General features: G+C 41.9%; 1 protein-coding gene across 3 annotated transcripts in view; it reads left to right on the top strand.

The window, feature by feature from the left end:
* Window positions 1–383: 383 nt before the first annotated feature.
* Window positions 384–27,117, top strand: part of LOC140200080 (F-BAR and double SH3 domains protein 2-like) — a 245,379-nt gene continuing 218,645 nt past the window's right edge. The window contains exons 1-2 of one of the 3 annotated variants that reach the window (XM_072262822.1): window positions 384–824; window positions 1,648–1,745. In XM_072262822.1, coding sequence (XP_072118923.1) covers window positions 804–824; window positions 1,648–1,745 — 119 coding nt within the window. In that variant the 5' untranslated portion in view covers window positions 384–803. The remainder of the gene's footprint in view (window positions 825–1,647; window positions 1,746–27,117) is intronic. The other 2 variants (XM_072262820.1, XM_072262821.1) reach the window with 2 other exon arrangements.

Here is a 27,117-nt window from a genome sequence, read left to right as displayed (position 1 = left end):
CCGGCGAGACCCTTCATCAGGGCTCATTGACGATGCGATGCCCAAATCCTCAAAAATGAATGTTTTAAAAAAAAGGATTACTTCTTTTAACAGTTCGTACTTCTGCATATTATTAAAATCCTTTCGTATTCTGGCTACTATGAAAAGAAATTTGGGCTTATTCAGGCCAGGTGCGTCTCAGCGCTGACAGGAAAGACTGTTCGCTCCCACGGCTCCTACGCGCGTCCAACTAATCGATCTGGCCGAGACATCGGGGCGATCCAGCTCGATTGCATTCGCCCTTGGCGCCGGTTGCCTAACAACGGGCGAGGCCTAGTGCCTCCGAGCGGGGGCGTCTGTTGGGCCGGATCGGCGTTTGACACGAAGACATATTTTTTGTGTGTGAGAGAGACGGAGAAAGGGGAGGGGGGGGGGAGATGCCCGCCTCCCAGCTGCCTGCTTGAGAGCGCCGCCTCCACTGGCGGTCGCTGTTGTGCGGCTTGCTCGGTGCTTCATGCTCACCACCACCCTGAACGGGGCTTGTTCTCCCTCTCTGAACTGACCGAAGAGGAGGAGGAGGAAAATCATGGCGGTGCCGAAGTGACGCCCCGCCAACGCGGAGCCAGGACGCGCTCACTCTCGTCCCCCCTACTCTGCCGCAGTTTCCTTCCTCTGCATCCCTCCGCTGCTCCCCGTCCCCGCCGGCACTCTCTCAGCCTTTCTCCCTTTGGCGGCAGCGGTGGTTTTCCTTCTGTACCTTACCTCCCTCGGCTTTTCTCCTTAGCCGCCAACGTCGGATTTATGCTTCTCGCCAGTTCTTCGACATGCAGCCTCCTCCGAGAAAGGTGAGTGTGCTCCCCAACCAGACATCTTTATTCGCCGCTATGAAGAAATGTCGTATGCGGGATGGTGTGTGTGGGGGGGAGGAAAAAATGTCCCCGGTGTTCAGGAGCACCCTCCGGATTTACGGCTTGAATCAAAGCAGAAAAGTACGCTTAGCTTATCTGCCCGTTGAGCGAGGTGATATTCTTTTATTTGTTAACATAATTTATGTCGGCATGTAAATAAATAGGATGTGGACTCACTCGGGTTTAAAAACCACGGTGATGGTAAGAGATTTACATGTGAAAGGAGGGGGTGTTATTTTTTTCTGAGCAGTTGCTTTTTTTTGGAAACCAAACATTTCTTTTCGTGTATCGCACTCTGTCCAACTCAGTATCATGTACGCGTCGAAGTAGAGTCCAAAATGTGTACACATCTGCCCTTTAAAATGTTTGTGATCGGAGTAGACGTTCATTGAAAGGCGCTTTATGGTATTAAAAAAAACTACATTTTTTAAATCAATGACTTTCTTGCAGAGTGAAATGTCATGAGGATATGTAATTTTCTAAAATTGTTTCTGTGACCAGTTGTGCGTTAAAATGTTCACAAGCTTAGTTGAAATGCTTTGTATTATTTACATAGTTCGGGATACTGTATAACTGCATTTATAAACGATATAAGCATTTTATGGGGACTAGCCTGTGTTTTGACATAAAATGGTACTAAATGTTGTGTTGTATGTTTTGCAAGTTCTGTCAAGGAAGTTGATGGATTCATTTGTAGTTTAGTGAGTCCTTTAATTTGTATGGTTTTACTATCTGTTAAGGAAGTGTGTTCTTATCAAAGGTGAAAGTTACTCAAGAACTGAAAAACATCCATGCTGAGCAAATGACTAAACTTCAGGCAAAGCATCAAGGAGAATGTGATTTACTGGAAGATTTAAGGTAAGCTTTCCAATGTTTTATTTCTCTCTGGGGGAAAAAATCACAAATTGTGGCCACATTATTTTATTTTGTGATGTCAAGTTGTGTTATTTAACAGATGTGCTACAATTCTACAATTATATTATGATCATAACTGAAATAACAGACAAATTGATAATCTGCATTGTTTTTCTTGGATTGAATTAGCTTATCTCTAGAAACAAACTAGAGTTCACTTCTAATAACCTTGAGAATACTTACAGGTGTTTGAGTTGGATTTTCCAGCAATCTTTCTATGTTTCCATTTGTTCCTTAAAGTGAAATTTGGTCATATGTAAACCATTACATTGTGTAATCTCGATAAATTGCATTTATCTGTGTTCACTTCCTCAAAGAAATTAAAGCTGGAGGAGATCATTATGAGCCTTTCTCTTGTCCACCATTCAATAACATCACAGCTGATCTCAATTACTGAGTGTCGACAAACATGTTGAATATAAAATTCCAAGCATTTGCAACACTCTGCACGTCTTCAACACAATCTCCTCCTTCCTAGAATGTTGTGATCAGAATTGCACATGATACTCCAGGAGTAGACTAACCGATGTTTTATAAAGTCATAAAACAACATCTCTGATTTTATTTTCTTTGCCAATCTTCCTGAAGGCAGGTATTCCATTTTTTTTGTACTGCTGCTTTTGGGGATCTGTGGACTTTATCTCAGTGCCTCTCTGTTCATCAGCATACTCTACAGCTCTACAATTTACTCTTTGTGTCTTTCCTTTATTTGACCTAAAATGCATCACTTCGCACCTATCAGTATTAAATTCCGTCTGCCATTCCTCTATCCAATTTTCCAGTGGTTAAATATCATTTTGTAGCCTAGGACAATCCCTCTTACAATCTATAACACCACAAATCTTTGTGCAATTTACAAACTTAGCAATCATGCATTTCACATCCAAATCAATAATGTATATCACAAACATCATTGGTGGTCCTTTGGTACACCACTGGTCACATGCTTCTATCCAGCCTCTGACTCCAGTACCAAGCCAAATGTGCTATCTTACCTTGAATCTCATGAGTCTAACCTTCTGGATTAACCTACCATTTTGAGACATCAAGCAAGGGAACCAGCATTGCTGTATCCCTCTCTTCTCTACTATCTTGGGATATATTAGTGATCAGTGTTCATTAAAAACTAAAAGATTATCAACGGTATCTAGACTACACCTTTTTGGCTCTGTCATATCTGTCCTGATTATGACCATATCTGCATTTATGAGCCTAATTCTCTTCCTCCACCCCCAACTGTCCAAAGCAAAGATAGGACATCCCTTTTGCTTGCCTTCATCCCACTAGCCTCTAGGTAAAATGGTTTCTACTGCCTTGCCATGAGTCTGTCTTTTCAAATTGTTTAAGCATGCCAAAGTTTTTCTCCACCATTTGTCTCACCACTGCCTCCACTGTTCATTTAACTATAGAATATACCCACGTGTAAGTTCAAGTTTAATTATTGTTCAACCATATAATGTATACAGCTGAACAAAGCAGCTTTCCTCCAGGGCCAAGGTACAAAACACATTACATAGTCACACACAGCACATATACTTGTGATATCACATAAGGTAACAAAGTAATATTATCACAAGTCCTTGAGTGGCATGGCCAGAACATTGATGATGCGTAGAATGTTGTCCTGGAGCCATGTTTCTGCAAGAACAAGCAGGCACCAGTTCCTCATTCTCACTCTGGATCAGCTGCAGACAAAGGCATTCAGCTTAGTGTCTTCCAGGGAGTAAACACTAGAGAGCAGCAGCAATGGGAAAGCCACCCTGCAGGGGCCAGTCCCCAACCCAGCACAGATTCCAGCTTGCCCACTGCATCTCTGTTCTCTCCCACACTGCCTCGGGTGCCTCCTTCTCTTGGTTGCTGTAACAGACAACACTGCTGCATGAGAACCTGGTTCACACATCAACCTAGGACACACAGATCCCCCCCCCCCCCCCCCCGCCTTTGGTCTCACTAATGAACTGGACTTGCAGTATTTTGTATTACCATTGTCTAACAGGATTTTTTCACAAGAAAAATGTTTAAGACAAACATTTGCATCATTTGTTGGACCTGGAGAGGCTGCTGCGACCAAGTGCGCTGCCATCGTACCAGAACCTATTCTAGTATTTCCTCCTTTCCACCATCTAGGAATCAAACAGTTCTTATAGCTGAGGCAACAGTTCGCTTGTACTTCCAATATGTTGTTTTACATTTGGTACTGACTGTGCTCTTCTCTACAATACAGAAACTAAACAAGGATTGGGTGACTGCTCTGTAGAACATGCTGGTTCGGTCTTTAAAGGAGACCCTAAGCTTACAGTTGCCAGTTATCAGTTTAATTCTCTATCCTACTCCCATGATTTTTGGCCACTTACACTGTTTCAGTGAAGTCTGACATTTCAAGGAACAGCACCTGATCTTCCATGCTGACATGATGTAACCCTTGTGATTCAATGTTGACAATTTTGGATAACCAATCTTTATTGTTTGTAGCAGAACTGACTCATTTTAATGAAGGATTATCAGCCTGTGACAGTATTTCTGTCTTATGACCTGTTGACTATTTATAAAATTTCTTTTACTTCAGTTCCCTGAACTGTATCTTCAAGTTCCAGCATTGTTTTTTTACATCTGCCTCACTCATCCCCCACTGGACAGACTTGTTGTATTTAGCAAACATTCTACCTTTTGTTACACAGCAAAGGTGTCACCCGGATTCTCCTGGTGCTCATCCCATCACCTGTTCTCCACAATTTAGAACACTTGCTTTTCTTTCTTCAATTATGGTGAAAAGTCATCAATCTGACTATCAGCCCAGTTTACATTGTTGTGGATGCTGCCTGAAATACCAAGTATCTCTAGGAATTCCCGTTTTCAAGATTCCAGCATCTGTAGTTTTTAGCTTTCAGATTTTAAAAAAAAAGTTCCACAATACAGATCACTAACAGAAAAATGTACATTTTACAATGCTTTATTACAATTCAAATATCCTAAAGGTTCTTCTGAAATAAATATATTGACTATTGCCTAAGTGTGATGTTTGAATATGTATTGTTATTGTTAAACTGAAACCCCATTTTTTTAAATGCTGATCTGGAAAAGGTATAATCAACTGACAAAGCACAACGAATGCATAGTTGGAAGTGGTTTAGAATGTTATGAACCATTTCAATGTGCTTAAATTGTATTTGAATTCTTAAATTGGAGTAATGTAGTTCAAAAGACTCAAACATTTTCATAATTAACTTATTTATAAAGTAGTGTGTGTATTTTTCCAAGTTGGGCAAAAACTGAATAAAACATTTTTTTAAGTAGTGTGCATTAATTTCCATTTTCCTCTTTTTTTTGGTTATAAGCTTTCTACTTTCTAGTAAGCTTTGATAGGCAGGACGAAAGTGTTCAGTTTTGTTATATTTAAATTGCTTTGGGTAAAGGCTTTTTTTAAAGTACCAAAAATTAGTACTTTTGTCTAATAATGCAAATGTTGTCATAACTCTCAATGGCTTGTTTATAAAACTTCTGAAGTAATCTTGTGCATTTAGGCCAGTTAGAAGAGTGGGCTGAAAGATGGAAGATGGAGTTTAATGCTGATAAATGTGAGGTGCTACATTTTGGTAGGACTAATCAAAATAGGACATACATGGTAAGTGGTAGGGTATTGAAGAATGCAGTAGAACAGAGGGATCTAGGAATAAAGGTGCATAGTTCCCTGAAGGTGGAATCTCATGTGGACAGGGTGGTGAAGAACGCTTTTGGTATGCTGGCGTTTTTAAATCAGAGCATTGAGTATAGGAGTTGGGATGTAATGTTGAAATTGTACAAGGCATTGGTGAGGCTAAATTTGGAGTATTGTTGTCATTTTTGGTCACCGAATTATAGGAAAGATGTCAACAAAATAGAGAGAGTACAGAGAAGATTTACTAGAATGTTACCTGGGTTTCATCACCTAAGTTACAGAGAAAGGTTGAACAAGTTGGGTCTTTATTCTTTGGAGTGTAGAAGGTTGAGGGGGGACTTGATAGAGGTATTTAAAATTACGAGGGGGGATAGATAGAGTTGACGTGGATAGGCTTTTTCCATTGAGTGGGGGAGATTCAAACAAGAGGACATGAGTTGAGAGTTAAAGGGCAAAAGTTTAGGGTTAACATGAGGGGGAACTTCTTTACTTAGAGAGTGGTAGCTGTGTGGAACAAGCTTCCAGCAGAAGTAGTTGAGGCAGGTTCGATGATGTCGTTTAAAGTTAAATTGGGCAGCTATATGGACAGGAAAGGAATGGAGGGTTATGGGCTGAGTGCAGGTCGGTGGGACTAAGTGAGAGTAAGAGTTTGGCACAGACTGGAAGGGCTGAGATGGCCTGTTTCTGTGCCGTAATTGTTATATGGTTATATTATTTACTTTGAGTTCTGTGTTCTGTTGAGTAATTATTATTGAACACATTACATGCTGATAATATAAGTGTACTTGGAATATCAGGAAGAGATTCAGAGCATTGTTTTTATATATATATATACACACACACACACACACACACACACACACACACACAGGTTATTAAAAGTGCAATCATATTAACTCTTAGCTTTGGAATTGTGTAATTTTGAAACTTCATCCTAATTTAAGAAATAGACGTAGCTGTAGATCATTTGACCCCCCTCTCCTCATAAGATCATGGCTGATATTTGACTTCATTGCCATTTTCATGCACTGATCCCATATCAGATTACCTTATCACTTAAAAATAAATGTATTGATCTCAATATTGGATATACCTGGGGACTGAGCTCTGTAGATCTTTCAACATAATTGTCTCTCATTCTTCTAAATTGGCGGGAGGAGAGAGAGTAGCGCGCTGGGCGTGCATGGCCCTCCGGTGAAAAATGATATATCCATTAAATAGGGGCTGTGGACAATTCTGATTTGATGGAGACGGACGTGAAAGCACAGAGGAACATCTGGAGAAATTTCTGAAACGTCAGTTTGCTGCTGTTGTTACTGCGCGGTCGGGAATCTTCCGGAGGGGAGGCCTCAATATCCCCGGCTTTGCCAGCTGTTGGCGACCGAGATTGAGGTCGAATTGTTCGGACAGAGATGGCGCTCAGTATTCGGTGTCGGAGAGTTCATCGGAGGCTCAAAGTTTTTGGATGACTCAGAGTCGGACTGTGGTTGGGGCATGGCAGGGAGAGTTTTTCTTCCTTCTCCCATCTGCGTGAGATGTGGGACATTTGAGAGACTTTGAACTTCTTACTGTTCTCATGGACTTCTTCAAGTTATGGTATTGTTGCACTGTTGTAACTATATGTTATAATTATGTGGTTTTGATAGTTTTTTCAGTCTTGGTCTGTCCTGTGTTTTGTGATATCGCACCGGAGGAAATATTGTATCATTTCTTAATACATGCATTACTAAATGACAGTAAAAAAGGACTGCATGTCTTCATAATCTGAAATTTTGGAGTGTCTAGGTCCAGTCTGCTTAACCTCCTCTTGTACTCAAAGCCACAGTCCCAGGGCATTAATTGTTGAATGTTTAAGACAATATACTTTTGGGTTGTTTCTACGTTTACACTTTAGTTGCTTCAATTCTCAGAAGTCACTGGCATGTTTTTTAAAAAAATAAGTACAGGCTGTCCCTGGAATATTGACAGGTAATATACACAAATGCAGACAGGATCTGGTTTTACAGATGTTCATATATTAGTTTTGTTTATAAGTCAGAATGTACATAAAAATAACTTGACATGATAGCTATGCCTCCACAATATTGTAATGAATTTTAACAAAAGTACATGAGACTGATAAGAAAGAATCATTAATGAAAGTGGAGAGAGAAAACTGGTTCTGCCCTTTGTAGGAACAAACATATGTGTTAAAATAGACTTTAGAACTTTATATTATGGGAAGTTATTTGTAGGGGTATTCATAAGTTTTAAGTTTGTAACCTTGGGCAGACTGTATCTGAAAAGTCATACTATGTTTTTATTATTATTATTATTATTATTATTATTATTGGCATCTACATGCCTGTTTTCTTTTTAATAGATATTCCCCTGCATGAGTGTGTGCAAATTTCTCTTTCCTTTAACTTGGAACATGCTGGCCAAGTATTGCTGATTGATTTCAAAATGTGCTTTGTTGCTGTGTACCACACAAAGAACGAGGGCAGAGGATAAACTTGCTGAGATTCCTTGATGCTATCTAACTCACCTATACTTGTATCATCAGTAAATTTAGCTACAAAGCTTTTGTTTCCTTATCTACGTCATTAATATAGATTATAAGTAGTTGAGACCTTGGTATAGACATTTGTGACATTCCATTAGTTACTGACTGTCAATTCAAAAATGACATATCTCCTGACAACCCCCCCCCCGCCAGCTATCCATGCCAATATCTTGTTCAATTTCCATACATCGTTAGTTTGTGCAGTGACATTTTGTGTTGCACCTTTTTGAACACCTTCCAGAAGTCCATTTTGATCTTTATTCACCGTGTCTACTGCATTCTGGAAGAACTAGCAAATTTGTCAAAGCTACTTTACTTTCAAAAAAACATGTTGGCTCTTCTTGGTTGCCTCGTGATTTTCTACATGTCCTGCTATTAACTTCTAAGTAATAGATTCCAACATTTTCCCAATGAGAAATGTTAGGCTAACTGGCCTATAGTTTCCTGCTTTCTGTTTGTCTCCTGTCATGAATAATTGCATTACATCTGCAATTTTCTAATCCACTGGGACCTCTCCAGAATCCAGAGAATTTTGATAGATTACAACCAGCTCATCCACACTCTACAGCCACTTCCTTTAAGACTCCAGGATGCAGGCCATTAGTTCCAAGGGACTTGTTGGCCTTTAACCCTACTATTTTTTCTTTTTTTTTAATGTTAAGTTCCTCCTTCATGGATGCTTCTTAATCATGTTTTGGTTGGAAGGTTTCAGTGTCTTCAATTGTGGAGACTGATACAAACCAATGTTTGGAATCGTCGTTTCTCTATTTCGCATTTTTAATTCTGCAGTTATGTTCTCTGATAATCCAAAGCTTACTTTATTTTCCATATAAAGCTGTCACTGTTATCAGACTAGTTTTCACTCATCCTTCATTTTCTCCCTTTTTAAGTCTTGTTGGTTCTTAAAAAAAAATCCCAATTCTCTTGCCTATCATTAATTTTCATCATATTGTTTGCCTTTTCTTTCAGTTTAATGCCATCATTAATTTCCTTAGCTAGGCACAAAACGTGCACCCTTAGAGCCTTTATTTCTCGTTAGAATATACCTTTGCTGAGATTTATGATTTATGAAATGTCTTCTTAAATGTTGGTCAGAGCAGAATTAACAGCTGGTTCTTTATTTTCTTGATCCATTTAGCCAGGTCTGTCCCAATACCTTGGCATTAACTTTACAGTATGTGTTTGAAACACTAGTTTTAGTCTTGAAATTCTTACAGTCATATTGAAATTCTGCTGTGCCTTGATCATTTGTATTAGGGGAATCCTTACTATAAGGTTTTTAATTAAGACAAGAATAGGAACAACCGACCCATCAAGCCTGCACCAGCATTCATGAAGATCGCAGTTGATTTGATCATCGCAACACACATAAAAGTTGCTGGTGAACGCAGCAGGCCAGGCAGCATCTCTAGGAAGAGGTGCAGTCGACGATTCAGGCCGAGACCCTTCGTCAGGACTCGGCCTGAAACGTCGACTGCACGTCTTCCTAGAGATGCTGCCTGGCGTGCTGCGTTCACCAGCAACTTTTATGTGTGTTGCTTGAATTTCCAGCATCTGCAGAATTCCTGTTGTTTTTTATTTGATCATCGCCTCTGTTCCATCTATCTGCCTTTTCCCCATAGCCTTAATTCGCCCGCTATCCAAACATCTAGCTATATATTAAATAGATTTAATGAGGTAACCTCTACTGCTTTCCTGTGGATCTTTCCACAGATTCACTATTCTCCAGGAAACCTCCTTAACCACCCTATCAACTTGTGCAGCAACTTTGAGGAACCTATGTTTGTGGACCTAAGATCCCTCTGTTCTTCCACACTACTAAGAATTCTGCCGTTGACCTTGTACTCTGCCTTCAGGTTTAGCCTTCTAAAGTATATCACTTCACGGTTTTCTGCATTGAACTCCATCCGACAATTCTCAGCCCTCCTGCATCTGTGGAAGATCCTGAGAATCTTCTGGAGAAGGGGAAAGATCCCAGAACAGTGGAGAGTGGCTGAAGGGGTGTGGATCCCAAAGGAGGAAAATGCCACCCAGATAGACCAGTTTCGCATTATCTCCCTGTTGTGTGTCGAGGCAAAGATCATCTTCGGTGCCGTTTCTAACTTAGCAAGGAACGCTTATATTGATACATCAGCCAGAAGGGTGGCATTTCAGGGATGCCAGTTTGTCTGGAGCATACCAGTGTGGTGACACAGCTCATCAGGGAGGCCAGAGAGAACAAGGGCAACTCCTCAGTGTTGTGGATCAACCTGGCAAATGCATATGACTCCATTCCGCACAAGCTGGTGCAGCTCACACTGACCAAATATCATGTCCCCAGCAGAATCAGAGACCTTATCGCTGATTATTACGGCAACTTCAGGATGTGGGTCTCTTCAGGAACAGTTACATCAACCTGGCACAAGCAGATTGGCATCATCACAGGGTGCACTATCTCAGTGACACTGTTCTCCCTAGCCATGAACATGCTCACTAAGTCTGCTGAACCAGAGTGCAGAGGGCCCAGAATGAATTCCACTCAACGGCAACCACCTGTCAGGGCATTCATGGATGACCTTACAGTCACCACAGAATCAGTCCCAGGCTGCCGGTGGATTCTGCAGGGGCTTGAAAAGCTGGTGGAGTGGGCCGGGATGAGTTTCAAACCAGCCAAACCAAGATCAATGGTGCTGAGGAAAGGTAAGGTGGAGAACAAGTTCCGGTTCAGCATCGCAGGCACAGCCATCCCAACCATTACAGAAATGCCAGTCAAGAGCTTAGGCATGGTTTTTGACGGCTCTTTAAGGGACACGACATCAATTCAGGCGACCTGCACCGAGTTGGATGGCTGGCTGAAATCTGTGGACAAGTCTGGCCTACCTGGGAAGTTTAAAGCCTGGGTGTATCAGCATGGCATTCTTCCCAGAATCCTGTGGCCCCTCCTCGTCTATGCAGTTCCGATCTTGACAGTCGAAACCTTAGAGAAGAGGGTTAGCAACCACCTTAGGAGATGACTGGGGCTGCCAAAGAGCATGAGCAGCATCGCACTCTATGGACACCACAACAAACTGCAACTACCCTTCAAATCCTTGGAGGAAGAGTTCAAGGTAACAAGAGCTAGAGAAGTGGTACAGAATAGGGACTGTGAGGACAGTGAGGAAATGGTCAGAGGAGGCTTATGAGGCACTCCAGGGTTGTTTTGAGGTGACAGACTAGCAGGCACTCTGTGAGCCACTTGGAGAGGATATTGATGGGCTCACAGAGTGCATCACAGATTATATCAACTTCTGTGTGGACTGCAATGTTCCAACAAGAACTGTCCTATTCGAATAACAAGCCATGGGTAACAAAGGACAATAAGGACATTCTGAATGCTAAAAAGAGGGCATTTAGAGGTGGAAATAGGGAGGAGCTGAGGGCAATACAGAAGGACCTGAAAGCCAGGATCAGGGAGGCTAAAGACAGGTACAGGAGGAAGCTTGAGTGGAAACTCCAACAGAACAACATGAGAGAGATTTGGATTGGGATGAGGACCATCACTGGGTTCCGGCAAACTAGTAGCGGAGAAGCTGAAGGCAGTGTGGACAGGGCCAACGAACTTAACCTGTTCCTTAACAGATTTGACATTGTGGCCCCTACCCATCCCCCACCTGAGTCATCTGTTGTCGGCCCCCAACCAACACACATTCCACTCTCCCCTCCTACCCCTCCTCACAGTCCCCCACCCTGCTCTCATGACTATACCCCTTCCCCACACGAAACCACCACAGTGGGCTTCACAGCTGAACAGGTGAGAAGACAGCTGAAACGTCTCAACCCAAGCAAGGCTGCAGGACCGGATGGTGTCAGTATCAGGGTGCTCAAAGCCTATGCCCCTCAGCTATGTGGAGTACTACGCCATGTCTTCAACCTGAGCCTGAGGCTCCGGAGGGTTCCTGTGCTGTGGAAGACGTCCTGCCTCGTCCCTGTGCCAAAGACGCCACGTCCCAGCGGCCTCAATGACTATAGACCGGTGGCATTGATCTCTGACATCAAGACCCTGGAGAGACTTGTTCTGGAGCTGCTCCGGCCTATGTTCAGGCCACACTTAGATCCCCTCCAGTTCGCCTACCAGCCCCGACTAGGAGTTGAGGATGCCTTCGTCTACCTGCTGAACCGTGTCTACGCCCACCTGGACAAGCCGGCGAGCACTGTGAGGGTCATGTTTTTTGACTTCTCCAGTGCGTTCAACACCATCCGCCCTGCTCTGCTGCGGGGGGAGCTGACAGTGATGCAGGTGGATGCTTTTCTGGTGTCATGGATTCTTGATTACCTGACTGGCAGACCGTAGTACGTGTGCTTGCAACACTGTGTGTCCGACAGAGTGATCAGCAGCACTGGGGCTCCACAGGGGACTGTCTTGTCTCCCTTTCTCTTCACCATTTACACCTTGGACTTCAACTACTGCACAGAGTCTTGTCATCTTCAGAAGTTTTCTGATGACTCTGCCGTAGTTGGATGCATCAGCAAAGGAGATGAGGCTGAGTACAGGGCTACGGTAGGAAACTTTGTCACATGGTGTGAGCAGAATTATCTGCAGCTTAATGTGAAAAAGGCTAAGGAGCTGGTGGTAGACCTGAGGAGAGCTAAGGTACCGGTGACCCCTGTTTCTATCCAGGGGGTCAGTGTGGGCATGGTGGAGGATTACAAATACCTGGGGATAGGAATTGACAATAAACTGGACTGGTCAAAGAACACTGAGGCTGTCTACAAGAAGGGTCAGAGCCGTCTCTATTTCCTGAGGAGACTGAGGTCCTTGAACATCTGCTGGACGATGCTGAGGATATTCTACGAGTCTGTGGTGACCAGTGCGATCCTGTTTGCTGTTGTGTGCTGGGGCAGCAGGCTGAGGGTAGCAGACACCAACAGAATCAACAAACTCATTCGTAAGGCCAGTGATGTTGTGGGGATGGAACTGGACTCTCTGACGGTGGTGTCTGAAAAGAGGATGCTGTCCAAGTTGCATGCTATCTTGGACAATGTCTCCCATCCACTACATAATGTACTGGTTGGGCACAGGAGTACATTCAGCCAGAGACTCATTCCACTGAGATGCAACAAAGAGCGTCACAGGAGGTCATTCCTGTCTGTGGCCATCAAACTTTACAACTCCTCCCTTGGAGGGTCAGACACCCTGAGCCGATAGGCTGGTCCTGGACTTATTTCCTGGCATAATTTACATATTACTATTTAACTATTTATGGTTTTATTACTATTTAATTATTTATGGTGCAACTGTAAGGAAAACCAATTTCTCCCAGGATCAATAAAGTATGACTATGACTATGTGTTACGAAGGTGGCTAGAGCAGGGATCCAAGTGAGGACTGGCAGGAAGTGGAGGGCAGAGGAAGCTGTTCAGGAAGCAGAGGTGAGGCTGCGTCACAGGAGGCTGGTGGGAGTGGTCACACGAGGCCGAGCTGGGCTAGGATCCTTTCCAACTCCCCAAATGGACACCAGAGGGAAGGAAAGACGTCATCTGGTTCAGGAGGAGGTGAGAGCAGTAGTGGCGGAGACAAGAACCTGCAAGGCAGTGGGAATGAAGCAACGGGGCTTGGACAAGATGGGAGAATGCGGTTGAGTGGAAAGTGACCTGGGCTGATCTTTGGAAAGCCGAACCACACCGCATCCAATTTCTCATCCAGGCAGTATGCGATGTGCTTCCAAGCTCATCAAACCTGCACACATGGGGCAAGGCAGAGTCATCTGTGTGCCCACTGTGCTCCAAGCGAGGAACCCTGGAGCACGTCCTCAGCGGCTGCGCAAGGGCACTTGATGAGGGACGGTACCGATGGAGGCATGATCAGGTCCTGAAGACCATCGGTGAAGCCATCAGCACAGGGTTGAGTGGGCGAAGCAGTCCCAGCCCTCCAAGCAGACCATTGCCTTTGTCAGAGCTGGGGAGCAGCCAATACCCACCAAAAGAACGTCAAACATCCTGACCTCTGCAAGGGACTGGCAGCTGTTGGTGGACCTTGAACAGCAGCTGAAGTTCCCTAATGTGATGCCAAACCAAGCTATCGGACGATTGATGCTAATTGGAGAGATAAGAGAGACAATGGAGAAACGTTCAAAATGTTAATAAGAGAGGAGAGAGGGATTAACGGAAAAGAAACACAATTTGAACCTGAACTGCTTGAAGTTTGATGGACAGACGATACCCCAGCAGGAGGATAAAAAGAACAGGTTCGCTAAGGCACGGACACCACGAGATAACGAGACCCTGGAAAGAGCAGTGTGACCCCACAAGTTGGTGGAAGTTTGGAGGTCTGGTTCGCAGGAACCGACCATAGGCTCACAGGGTGTAAAGGTACGATCGGTGGGAACCTGGTATGTGTGTCTGCCCTTGCCTGGGTGCCGGGTTCACCATGGAAGAACGATTGTATCGGGAACGGAGGGATCACAGTCGGTGACCACAGCAGGATAGAAGCCGTAAAAGGGTCTGCCCGAAACCAACTGCGAAGACATCGAAGGTCTGCCTGAATCAAATTGCATCCCCCTCCCTCTCTCTCTCCAACGGCACAACAGCGATTACTGCGAACTGTACTAAGCTGAACTGAACTCTGCGTCACTTAAGACTGATCATTTTACCCCTAGACTGCGATAGAGCTTGGTTGATCCCTACTACCCTAGTTCTGTGTACATGTGTGTATTATCATTGCTAACCTGTTGCATTTATATCCTTACGATTAGAGTACTGTGTTACTTATTTCTTTAATAAAACTTTATTAGTTCCTAGTAATCCAGACTCCAATGAGTGGTCCATTTCTGCTGGTTTGGCAACCCAGTTACGGGGTACGTAACACTAACCATATCGCAGCCACCATCCTGCAACCAGACATTGTCCTTGTGTCTAAGTCTACTAAGCAAGTGGTGCTGCTGGAGCTGACAGTCCCATGGGAAGATCGCTTGGAAGAGGCCTTTGAAAGGAAACTCTCCAAGTACGCAGGTCTGGTCAGCAATTGTCAGCAGGCTGGATGGAGTGCAAGGTGTCTCCCAGTGGAGGTTGGTTGTAGGAGATTCGCAACCCGTTCCTTAGCTAGAGCCTTCAGCAATTTGGGCATCGAGAGAGCGGGGAAGAGGAGAGCCATTCGCAGTATCACCGATGCGGCAGAGAGGGCCTCAAGATGACTGTGGCTCAAAAGAGGGGAGCCATGGAGTCATAAGTAGCTAGCCATCTGGACACAAGCTGGGGTCTGATCAGCCCTGTTTGGGTCACCTGGAGGATGGTGTATGATGTTGAAAGACCCGAAACACCCGGTGATTCAAGGAACATCACTGAAGATGTGTCCAGAGGCATCAGTAGACACAGCCCAGTCACTGTCCCATTTTAATCTATGACAACCTTCTACACTATCCACAACTCTAAGAATCTTCGTGATATGTGCAGACTTATTAACCCACCCTTCCATTTCCTCATCCATCATTTATAATAATCATAAAGAGCAGTTGTCCCAGAACAGATGCCTGTGGAACCCCACTGGTCACCAATCTCCAGGTAGAATACACTATCTGCTGTCAGCCTGTGCTTCCTGTGGGCAAGCCAATTCTGAATCCCATGCCTCCTGACTTCCTGTATGAGCCTACCATGGGGGACCTTGTTGAACTCTTTACTGAAAGTCCATATACACCAGATCCACTGCTCTACCTTCATCAATTTGTTCCGTTACTTTATTGACTCATTTAGACTTGTAAGGCACAACCCACCCCTCGTGAAGCCATGCTGACTAACATTGATCAGCCCATGCTTTTCCAAATGCTTTCAAATCCTGTCTCTAAGAATCCTCTCCAGTAGGTTGCAGACCACTGATGTAAGACTCACTGATCTATAATTACCAGGATTATCCCTATTGTCTTATTTGAACAAAGGGTTAACATTTGCCAACCTCCAATCTTCTGCTACAACCAGTTGCTAGTGAAAACACAAAAATCATTGCCAATGGTGCAGCAATCTCTTACCTCGCTTCCTGTAATAACCTGGGGTTTATCCCATCTGAACTCAGGACTCATCTATTCTAATGTTTTCCAAAAGTTCCGTTACATGCCCTTTCTTAAAGTTGACATGTTCTAGCATATTAGCCTATTCTATGCTGTCTTCACATTCATCAAGGTCCCTCTCAGTGGTGAATACTGAAGCAAAGTATTCATTAAGGCTGCCACCTACCTCCTCCGACTTTATCCCTGATTGATCCTACCCTCGCGCTCGTCATCCTTCTGTTCTTCACGTACATGTAGAACACCTTGGGGATTTCCTTGATCTTACTCATCAAGACCTTCTCATGTACCCTTCTAGCTCTCCTAAATCCCTTGTTCAGCTCCTTCCTGGCTACCTTCCAGCTCTCCACAGCCCTGTCTGATCCTTGATTCCTAAACCTTAAGTATACTTCTTTCTTCCTCTTGACAAGATTTTCTCTATCACCCTACTATCATTTCCCTGCCTCAGTGGAACAAACCTCTTCAGAACCCCTTTCAGGTAACCTCTAAACCATCTCCACATTTCTGTTGTACATTTCTCTGTGCAGATTTGTTCCCAATTTACACAGCCAACCTCCTTCCGAGCAGCGTCTCAATTTGCCCTCTCCCAGTTAAATACTTTCCTGTGCTGTTTGCTCCTATCCCTGTCCAAGGCGATGGGTAAAGATCATGCAGTTATGGTCACTGTCTCTGAATTGCTCACCCATCAAGAGATCCGTTACCTGACCAGGTTCGTTGCCCAGTACCAGATGCAGTATGGTTTCTCCTTTAGTTGACCTGTCTGCATATTATGTCAGGAATCCTTCCTGGACAGACGAAACAAATTCTACCCCGTCTAAATCTTTTGCACTGAGATGCCAGTCAGTAACAGGGAAGTTGAAGTTGCCTATGAATAACCCTGTTATTTTTATACTTTTCCAAAATCTGCCTCACAATTGGTTCCTCAATGTCCATTAGCCATTTAGCCCTTGAGACAGCCACATCTCTGATGGCCACAACATCATAGTTCCAGTTATTGTTCCATGAAAGGAATTTTATCTATCCCTTTCATTATTTCTTATGTTTCTATAAGATCACCTCTTATTCTTCTGAATTCCTGTAAGTATAGTTCCAAGTGACTTAATTTCTCCTCAGGCTATATTTCTCAAGTATGGAGACCAGAACTACACACAGTAGTCTGGCTGCTATCTCACAAGTACCTCGTACAATTGCAGTATAATCTTCCTGCTCTTAAATTTATTCTTTCCAGCAATAAATGCCAAAATTCTGTCTGCCTTTCTTGTTAATTTTTGCACTAGCAAACCAATCTTTTGTAATTCATTCACAGGCACTCCCAAGTTCCTCTGCATAACAGCATTTTACACTCTTACCATTTAAATAATAATCTGATCTTCTATTTTTCCATCCAAAGTGGATGATCTTGCATTTAGCAGTGTTGTACTCCATCTTCCAGATCCTTGCTCACTCACTTAATCTATCTGTATCTCTCTGCAGACTCTCCACACTGTAGTTTCCTCGTCCACTCAATTTAGTGTCTTCAATAAACTTGGATACAAAAATCATCTGTTCTGTGTGGATGTGTATGGAATGATTTATCTGGATGACATGTAAACAAAAGCTTAAGCTTTTCACTGCATTTTGGGACACGTGATAATAATTGACAAATTATCTTTCTTCATCACCTGTGCAGATGAGACTTGTGGTTCTGTGTCTGCTTCTGACTACACTATCCCAAAGAATAGTCATCCTTTCTGGCATCTAAAAGGGTAAAATATTTTTTGTTATAGACATGAACTTGGGAGACTCCTACAGTACCTACTTACTCTACTTTGCCAAGTGGTAACTGATTCCTTCTATACTTAGGTACGTGGAAGCTACATTGTGATCATCTCTTTAAATATGCTCCAGCTTGGAAAGCAGAAGTTCAAGCTTCCACAGTGGAAGCATTTTCTTCGTTCTTGGTTGTGTAGGTTACTGAAAGTGTCAATGACTTCATGGCACAGGATGCATGTTTCCACCTGGCTTAGTTACGTTGCAATTTCCTGATTTATTATGTAATCATTTATAAAGTAGAAATTTGGTTGTTGATAATACTCAAGTTCTTGCCAATCAGCTACCTATCTTGTGCCAATAATTAAGGCAGTTACAGAGTTTAAATTATGATTTAATAGCTTTAGGATTTTAATTGGGTATTATGTTTAAATAGCTTTTAAATGTTTCTGAATGTCAAAGAAAATAAGAGCATTTTGTAAAAATTTGACAGCTTTGGCACGGTGTAGTTGGCCACAGGCTTTTTCTGGCCTACCCACGTATTCAATTATAGTGCTCAAGGCCCTGCTATTCTGTCAAGATTAGTCCAAATTCAGGTAAGGCAAGGGAAAATTGAATGTAAGCAGTAAATGGCCCTTGGGGGGAAAAGCTTAGTGTTTTTTTTGTCAATTTCATAACAGAAATCCTGTAAGTCAGAGTCTGGTCCATTTTTCAGCATGTAGGAAGGAAATAATGTATAATTGAAGATTTGTTAACCCACAATGTGATATTATTATTAGTCCATTTCTTCAATTTAGAGTAGCATCATATTTCTTCCCGTGGTTCATCTTATTTCATTACTCAGCCTAACAGTACTTGTTCTTGTGCTTTGGTACCTTCTGCCTGATGGTCGGAGGTTAAAGAGATTGTGGATAGATGGGAGGGGTCCTTGACAATGCTGAGGGCTCTGTGAATGAAGCACTTCTGGTATATGTTCTGGATTTTGGGAAGGTGTGGTTGGGTTGTTGGGCAGAGAGAGACCACGATGATTTTCTCAGCAGTCCTCAATCCATTGTAGGGTCTTGTGGTAAATACCTTGTAATTCCCATACCAGATAGTAGTTATTCCCATACAACTGGTCAGGACACTCTTGTTGGTGCTCCGGTTGAATATGGTCAGAATGGGGTTGGGGAGCCTCATTCACTTCAATCTTCTCAGAAAGAGGAGGAGCAACTGTGCTTTGTTCACTAAAGGAGTGTTGAGGGACCAGGTGAGATCGTCTATGATGTGTACTCCAAGAAAGTTAGTGCTCGTGATTCTCTCCATTAAGGAGCTGTTGATATGCAGTAGGGAGTGGTCAGCATGCACCTACCTGGAGTCTACAATCATCTTTTTACTCTAGTCTACGGTAGAACTCAAGTTGTTGTTTTCACATGTCCATAAGCCACTCTACCTCCACTCTGTATGCCGACCCATCATTGTTGCCGATGAGGCCAACCTCTGTTGTCGTGAATGAACATAATGATGTAGTTCAAGCTGGACTCCTCAATGCAGTCATACATCAGCAGCGTAAACAGTAGTGAGCTGAGCATGCACTCCTGAGAGGGTGGGCTGGTGGCTGGTGCTCAGCGTGATGGAGTTAGAGATGTTACTGCCAACAATGACTGAATGAAGTCTCTCCATCAAGAAATCTAAGATCCAGCTATAGGTGTAGGAGGCACCATTGTCCATGTGGGAGTGGACTGAGTAGAGGGCAGATTTGGGCATCATCAGTAGACTGATTCGGGCGATATGCAAACTAGTAGAGGTCCACTGTAGTTGGAAGGTGGGATTTAATGCAGTTCATGACCATTTGCTATTACAGATGTTGCTCAGATGCCATCTTCCATGTGTTTTAATAGCTTGTTTTTTGCAGGCCACAGAATAAACACAAGGAGCAGCTTGGTGTGGGAATTAAACCATCAGCAGAAATTAATATGTGAGGTTGTTCCAGGGCAGAATAGGGGCTTGGGTTAAGTTCCAGTGTATTATATTGTTATTTTGTGAATACAGTTGTACCTCTAGTTTTATTACAGTTGAAATAAATTTATTGATCATATCTTATTGTGTAGTTAACTTCAGTTGGACAATTCTTCCCAAGGTAGAAGAACATCAAATAAAGACATGACCAGTAGGATGCAGGTTGTTTACTCTGCAGATATTGATTAGGGATCAGAGATCAGTAGAGTGCTTGGTATTTGAAGAATGCACTATAACCAAAGGATAAGTAAATTTATTTATGGCCAATTTCAATGCAAAAGGTATTTTGGATCCTTATGATTGCAGAATCCACAACTATTGTTATTTTACAAGCTTGCTATTTAAATTATTGATTTTTAAAATCATCTATTTATCCCAGAAAGCATCCCATTGCTATTCTCTGTATAATGGAACATCCAGGAACTCCTATCTCCTTCTAGTGCACAATTGGATAGGTTAGTGTGAGTATAGGTGAAGTGCAAAATATTGGAGTGACATATTGTAATTCAAGGTTGCAGCAAGGAGCCAGGAAAGTAGTGTGAGCTTGGCAACTTTTGTCCTTGCACTGACTCTTGAACTTTTGCCCAGTTATGCTGATTGCTTCTAGGAGGTCTATTCATTTCCAACACAGGACATCTGTTACATAATTGTTAGGCTGCCATGAAATTAAATCTATGAAAAAATTTGTGCCTTTTTTCTGGATTCTAATCATCTTGCTTGTTTAAATGGGCACTGCCTCTGAATCCAGAAGACTAGGATTAAGTTTCACTCCAGTGATTTTGAGCATGAAAATCCAGAATGACGCTTTGGTCTTGCACTGTTGAATAGAGGAGTTTGAATGGCTAAAGGGAAGGTAGGAACTGATGGAACTGCTCTGTTAGGAACTGACTTAAACCTGATGTTTGCCTCCTGTGTTGTAATAAGCAATGACAAGCCTCTTTTTCCATGGAGAAAATATGTAGTTTCAACTCAACTATTTGTCACATTTGTACGTTTGGGAATTGAATGTAACTTGATTTCCACACCTTCTCCACATTCTCTGTGTGTGTGTGTGTATTTTACAACATTACCCTATTATTAGATATCATATTAACTTATTAGCAGTGTGTAATTCAGAAACATCTGCCAGAGTGGGGGCTGTTGCCCAGTAACAAAGACAACAACGTATGTTAGTAATTAGGCTATTTTCTCTTTTTTAAAGTTGGCATTGTTTGTAGATATTTTCACTGTATGATTTGTGATACTTGGAGCACAATACTTAGTTCTGGAGACCATTAATGATAAAATTGTACTGGAGTTGGATTGTTTTTCTTGTTCTGAGTTGGTATGTAGAAGCTATTTTGAATCCTGTGATAGGAGGAGAAAAAGCAAGACTTCAACTGTCATCTATTTTGATCTTGTATTTTGTGATACATTGATTGTAAGTGATTCAAACATTTAAAGGCAGATGATCTTGAATTTCTGGCTTGCCGTCTTGGAAAATGTCTCAACTATAAAAGTTACAGGTTAAACATTTTGGTTTTCTGTAATGTTCCCCTGTAAAACTTTTCAGAATCAGTTCTATTATCACCGGCATGTGACGTGAAATCTGTTAACTTGGCAGCAACAGTTCAATGCAATACATAATATAGCAGAGAGAGAAAAAAAATAAAAATAATAATAAATAAACCAGTAAATTAATTACAGCATACATATATTGAATAGATTTTAAAAAGTGTGCAGAAACAGAAATACTGTATATTTTTTTTAAAAAGTGAAGTAGTGTCCAAAGATTCAATGTCCATTTAGGAATCGGATGGCAGAGGGGAAGAAGCTGTTTCTGAATCACTGAGTGTGTGCCTTCAGGCTTCCGTACCTCCTACCTGATGGTAACAGTGAGAAAAGAGCATGGCCTGGATGCTGGAGGTCCTTAATAATGGACGCTGCCTTTCTGAGACACCGCTTCTTGAAGGTGTCATGGGTACTTTGTAGCTAGTGCCCAAGATGGAGTTGACTAGATTTACAACCTTCTGCAGCTTCTTTCGGTCCTGTGCAGTAGTCCCTCCATACCACACAGTGATGCAGCCTGTCAGAATGCTCTCTGTGGTACATCTATAGAAGTTTTTGAGTGTATTTGTTGAAATGCCAAATCTCTTCAAACTCCTAACAAAATATAGCTGCTGTCTTGCCTTCTTTATAACTACATTGATACGTTGGGACCAGGTTAGATCTTGAGAGATCTTGACACCCAGGAACTTGAAGCTGCTCACTCTCTCCACTTCTGATCCCTCTGAGGATTGGTATGTGTTCCTTCGTCTTGCCCTTCCTGAAGTCCACAATCAGCTGTTTTGTCTTACTGACATTGTGTGCCAGGTTGTTGCTGTGGCACCACTCTACTAGTTGGCATATCTCACTCCTGTACGCCCTCTTGTCACCACCTGAGATTCTACCAACAATGGTTGTATTGTCAGCAAATTATCTAATCTTTTTAGAAGGCTTTGAGTCTTTAATAAGTGAAGCATTATTCTGAATTATTTTTGGCATTTTTTGATAGTTTTTTTGAGGATAAATATAGGAATTTGCAAGTAGTTGCCAGTAAGCAGAAATATTGGTGAATGGTCTGTTTCAAGTTAACAAATTACAAGAATAGAATCAGTCAGCATTAGGAGATGACAGTTAACAGAATCTGGAAAGGTCCTTCACCCCAACTTGTTCATGTTGATCATGTTACCAATCTGAGCTATTTCTATGTACTTGCGTTTGACCCGTACCTCTGTCAACCCTTCCTATCTATTTACATGTCCAAATGTCTTTTAAACCTCAAATGTACCTATGCCTATCACGTCCTCTGACAACATGTTCCACATACCAGCACTCTCTGTGTGGAAAAAGTTGCCCCTTGGGTTCTCTTTTAAATCTATCCATTCTCACCTTAAACATATGCCCTCTCATATCCTGAGAAAAAGACTATGACCATGCACCTTTTCTATGCCCTCTTTATTTTATATACCTCTATGTTCTATGGAAAAACAGCCCCAAATATACCAGGTTTTTCCTTATTACTCAAGCTCTCCAGCCTGCAAAAACCTTTGCCAAAGACAATTAATACATAGCCAATTCACCTTCATTGTAAAGAAGCTGAATGTCTGTAACAAGTTCAGAATTTATACAGAAAGTTTTTAACACTGTACAGTCAGAGTTCATGCAAGGTATTTTCATTTGTGGAATGCAGCTAGGCAGGGTTGTGACAATGTTATTGTGACATTGTTGCATACCCTGGTGTCATGATGGTGAAATGTGACAGCTTTCATATCTTAGAAGTTATTAATCTGAAGTACAAATGTTTAAGAAATAAAGAAAATTCATGACTATCCACGTGTACTTTCTAAAGGCCTCTAGTACAATAAAGAGCTCCTGGTCTCTCACTTTACCTCATCGTGGCGTTTGTACCTATAGTTGACTGTCTCCACTTACCTGTAACTGCAACACTATATTCTGCATTCTGTTATTGTATGTTCGTTTGTCCTTTTGTACTGCCTCAGTGTACTTATGGAATAAGATGCTGGATGGCATGAAAACGAGCTTATATCTCAGTATATGTGACAACAATAAACCAATTACAAACTAAGTGTTGGACAATAATTTAGGTCTATTTTAATTCTGTTTTACGCCTACTCTTATTTGCAGGCAGAGATACTCAGTTTTGGCATCTAAAGTCAATACTAGTAGTCAAAAATGCTGAACACAAACGAGAAAATCTATAGATGTTGGAAATCCAAGCAACACACAAAAAATGCTGGAAGAATTGAGCAGGCCAGGCAGCATCTATAGAAAAGAGTATAGTCAATGTTTTGGGCCGAGACCCTTCATTAGGCCCAGGAAAAAAAAAATAAGTCAGAGTAAAAAACTGGGGGTGAGGAGGGGTGAAATAAAGAGCTGGGAAGTTGATTAATGAAAGGGATGCAGGGCTGGAGAAGAGGGAATCTGATAGCACAGGACAGAGGTCATGGAGGCTATCCAGACAGAATATAAGATGTTGCTCCTCCACCCTGAGTGTGTCCCCATCGTGACAGTAGAGGAGGCCATCGACTGACATGTCAGAATGGGAAGCAGAATTAAAATGGGTGGCCACTGGGAGTTCCTGCTTTTTCTGGCAGATGGAGTATAGGTGCTCAGCGAAGCAGCCTTGCACTCTGCATCAGGTCTCACTGATATACAAGAGGCTACACCGGGAGCACCAGATACAGTGAATAATCCTCAACGGACTCACAGGTGAAGAGTCGCCTCATCTGGAAGGGCTGTTTGAGGCCCTGAATGGTAGTGAGGGAGGAGATGTAGGGGCAGGTGTAGCACTTGTTCGACTTGAAAGAATAAGTGCCAGAATGGAGATCAGTGAGAGGGACAAATGGGCAAAGGAGGTGCATAGGGAGCAATCCCTGTGGAAAGCAGAAAATGGGGGTGAGGGAAAGATGTGTCAAAAATGCTGTCTTAACGTGTATTTTAAGAGTTGATTAGTTCAAGAAAGGTTTTGGCTGGATTAGAGGACAAGGGATTGGATGAACTTGGGTTGTTTTGTCTGGGGTGGTGGAGGCTTCGGGGAGATCAGATTTATGAAAGGCATAGACAGAGCAGACAGACAGCATCCTTTTCCCAGGGTTAAAATGTCTGAGCATTTAAAGTGAGGGGGGAATTTCAAAAGAAACAGCTTTGAGGAGTAAGGTGGTGGTAAAAGCAAATACGTTAGGGACTTTTAGGAGACATTTAGCTAGGCACATGGATGTGAGGAAGATGGATGTATATGGACATTGTGTAGGCAGAGGGAATTAGTTTGGTTTCCCATTTGATTATTAATTTAATTGTTTCAACCGAACATTGAGGATGGAAGGGCTGTTCCTGTGCTGTGCTGTTCTATGTTCTTTTACTGCAGTATACCAGTGAAATGTGATCATTTAATTTTGAGAGATTTTTCCAGCATTTTTAGGTGAATACTGATTTTTTTTTCAGAATACTATCCAGACAACAGAGTTGAGGATTAGCTATTTAAAGTGCACCATGATTAAAAAAAAATCTACAGCCACTATATTGAAGCCAATCAGCTTTCTGGTGGTTTATAGATTATGTGGATGCACTTATGTTAGCATGTTCGCAGTCATTATAAATTGAGAGCCTATTTTTGGAAAAGCTGATTTTATTTTCCATTGAACATCAGTGAACCTTAACCAGAGAGGGAAAACTGAAAGTTCTCCTGTTATATCTTGATACAATTAAACTCCACTTATACTGAGAAGAACTTAGATAATGTTTAACTTACACAATACTGTAGCTGTTTCAGACCTTGGGAAATACTTTCTCTTTAAGTAAAGTGAGATTAAGTACGATCTCACTTCATTGTTGGACAAAATGAATTTTGAGTGTTTTTTTTTAAACTATCAAGTGAATTAGAATTTTACATATCAACTGTGTTCTGTATTCATGCACAAAACATTTTGAGGAGTTTCAAACCCCATTCAGATAAAAGATAGGTATTTTAATCCTTTTGTTATACCTTGCATTTTTAGCATTAAAGTTGCAATTGATAAGTTACTTCTGAATTAATCAAAAAGTTATAATTGTGTAGATTTGTCAATTTAACCTACAACTGCTTTGACGAAGGAAGGAAACAATGATCTTAAAGTTTAAAGCTAAGGACTCCCCCGCCCCTTAAAAAAAGTAATAGCACAAGTTTCAATTTATAATTTGAAATTGAATTATTTGCAGATTTCTCTTGGTAAGTTTCTTTCAGTGTTTACAATATTATTGTAGTTGGGGTTGGGAGGATAAAATTACATTGTACTTGTTTTTCTGAATCTAGTTTGCTGAGGGTCTGCATTGTCAAGTGCAATATTTTTGATTGATGGGAAACCCGTTCTGTCTCCATGGGTAAACTCTATAGTCTTGTAATATCTTCTGGGGAAATGTTATGGGGGTCTCTAATATCTTGGTACTATTTCTTTCATGACAGTGATGCCGGAAACAGGTTATGGATTTTGAGTGATTTGATATGCAGAAATTAACAGCCTGCTTTTATTTACTTATCAGTTTCTGCTTCAAATCATAGTCTAATGCTGTTACAAAATAATGTGATCATCTGGAAGAAAAAGCACCAAGGTTGTTTATTTCAGGTATTTTACACAGAACTCAATATTTTTGTGGGATCAATAGAGCTTAAATTTTAAATTGTATAATGATACTGGAGAATATTAAGAAGTTGGCATCATAAGTCAGATTCATTAATTTGTAGCTGACAAGTTCTGTTCAATATTCAAAACCAGAAATCCTTTTGGCCCACCATGTCAACTGTGATGCCTATTTACATTAATCCCATTTTTCTGAATTGGGTTCTTATTCCTTTCCACCTTCTCTATGCAAATATAACTAAATGCCTTTCTAATCCTTTTAAACATTGTAATTTTATCTGTTTCTGACACCTCTTTTAGCAGCTCATTCCTGATGACCAAAGTTTAAAGTATATTTGTTATCAAAGTATGTATATTATATACAACCTTGAGGTTTATCTTCTTACAGGCAGTCACAAAACAAAGAAACCCAATAGAACCCATTTTTAAAAAAACAAAACTGTCAAACACTGTACTGGGAGGAAAAAACAAATGGTGCAAACAATAAAAGTAAGCAAATAACATTCAGTCCAGAACTAAAGTGAGTCCACCGCAATGAAGCCAAGCATCACTGCAGCTGATCCAGGAGCCCGTTAGTTGCCACAGCCTTAGTTCTGTGCAGAGATGAGTAAACCTCATAGAGTAACAAGCTGAACTCTGGCCTCCCTGACTTTTTCTGCTGCCTCAACTCTGCCTTGCCTCCACTCACTTTGCTTCCATTCTGCCGCGTCAAATTGTCTCCAAGTCCGCTTCAACGATGGCCAAACATTGACTCACTCTGCGCTTTCAGGCCCAGGCTCAGTCACCTCATTTTGACCTGTACCCTCCATGCCACAACCTGGCACTACCACGATGTGCATTGGAAAACTTATTATCTCATACTTATCATAATTTTAGACGCAGAAGATCCTAACACCAATAGTACAGTGCACCACTTAGAAACATAGAAAACCTACAGCACAGTACAGGCCCTTCGGCCCACAAAGCTGTGACGAACATGTCCTTACCTTAGAAATTACCTAGGGTTACCCATAGCCCTCTATTTTTCTGAGCTCCACGTACCTGTCCAGGTGTCTCTTAAAAGACCCTATCGTATCCGCCTCCACTACCGTTGCCAGCAGCCCATTCCACGCACTCACCACACTGCATTTTAAAAAAAAAAACAACTTACTCCTGACATCTTCTCTGTACCTACTTCCAAGCAGCTTAAAACTCTGCTACC

The sequence above is a fragment of the Mobula birostris genome, chromosome 7 (genome assembly GCF_030028105.1).
Source record: "Mobula birostris isolate sMobBir1 chromosome 7, sMobBir1.hap1, whole genome shotgun sequence".
In the NCBI taxonomy this organism is placed as follows: domain Eukaryota; kingdom Metazoa; phylum Chordata; class Chondrichthyes; order Myliobatiformes; family Myliobatidae; genus Mobula; species Mobula birostris.
Note: the sequence above shows the minus strand (reverse complement) of the source record. Positions and strands in the feature narration are given on the sequence as shown.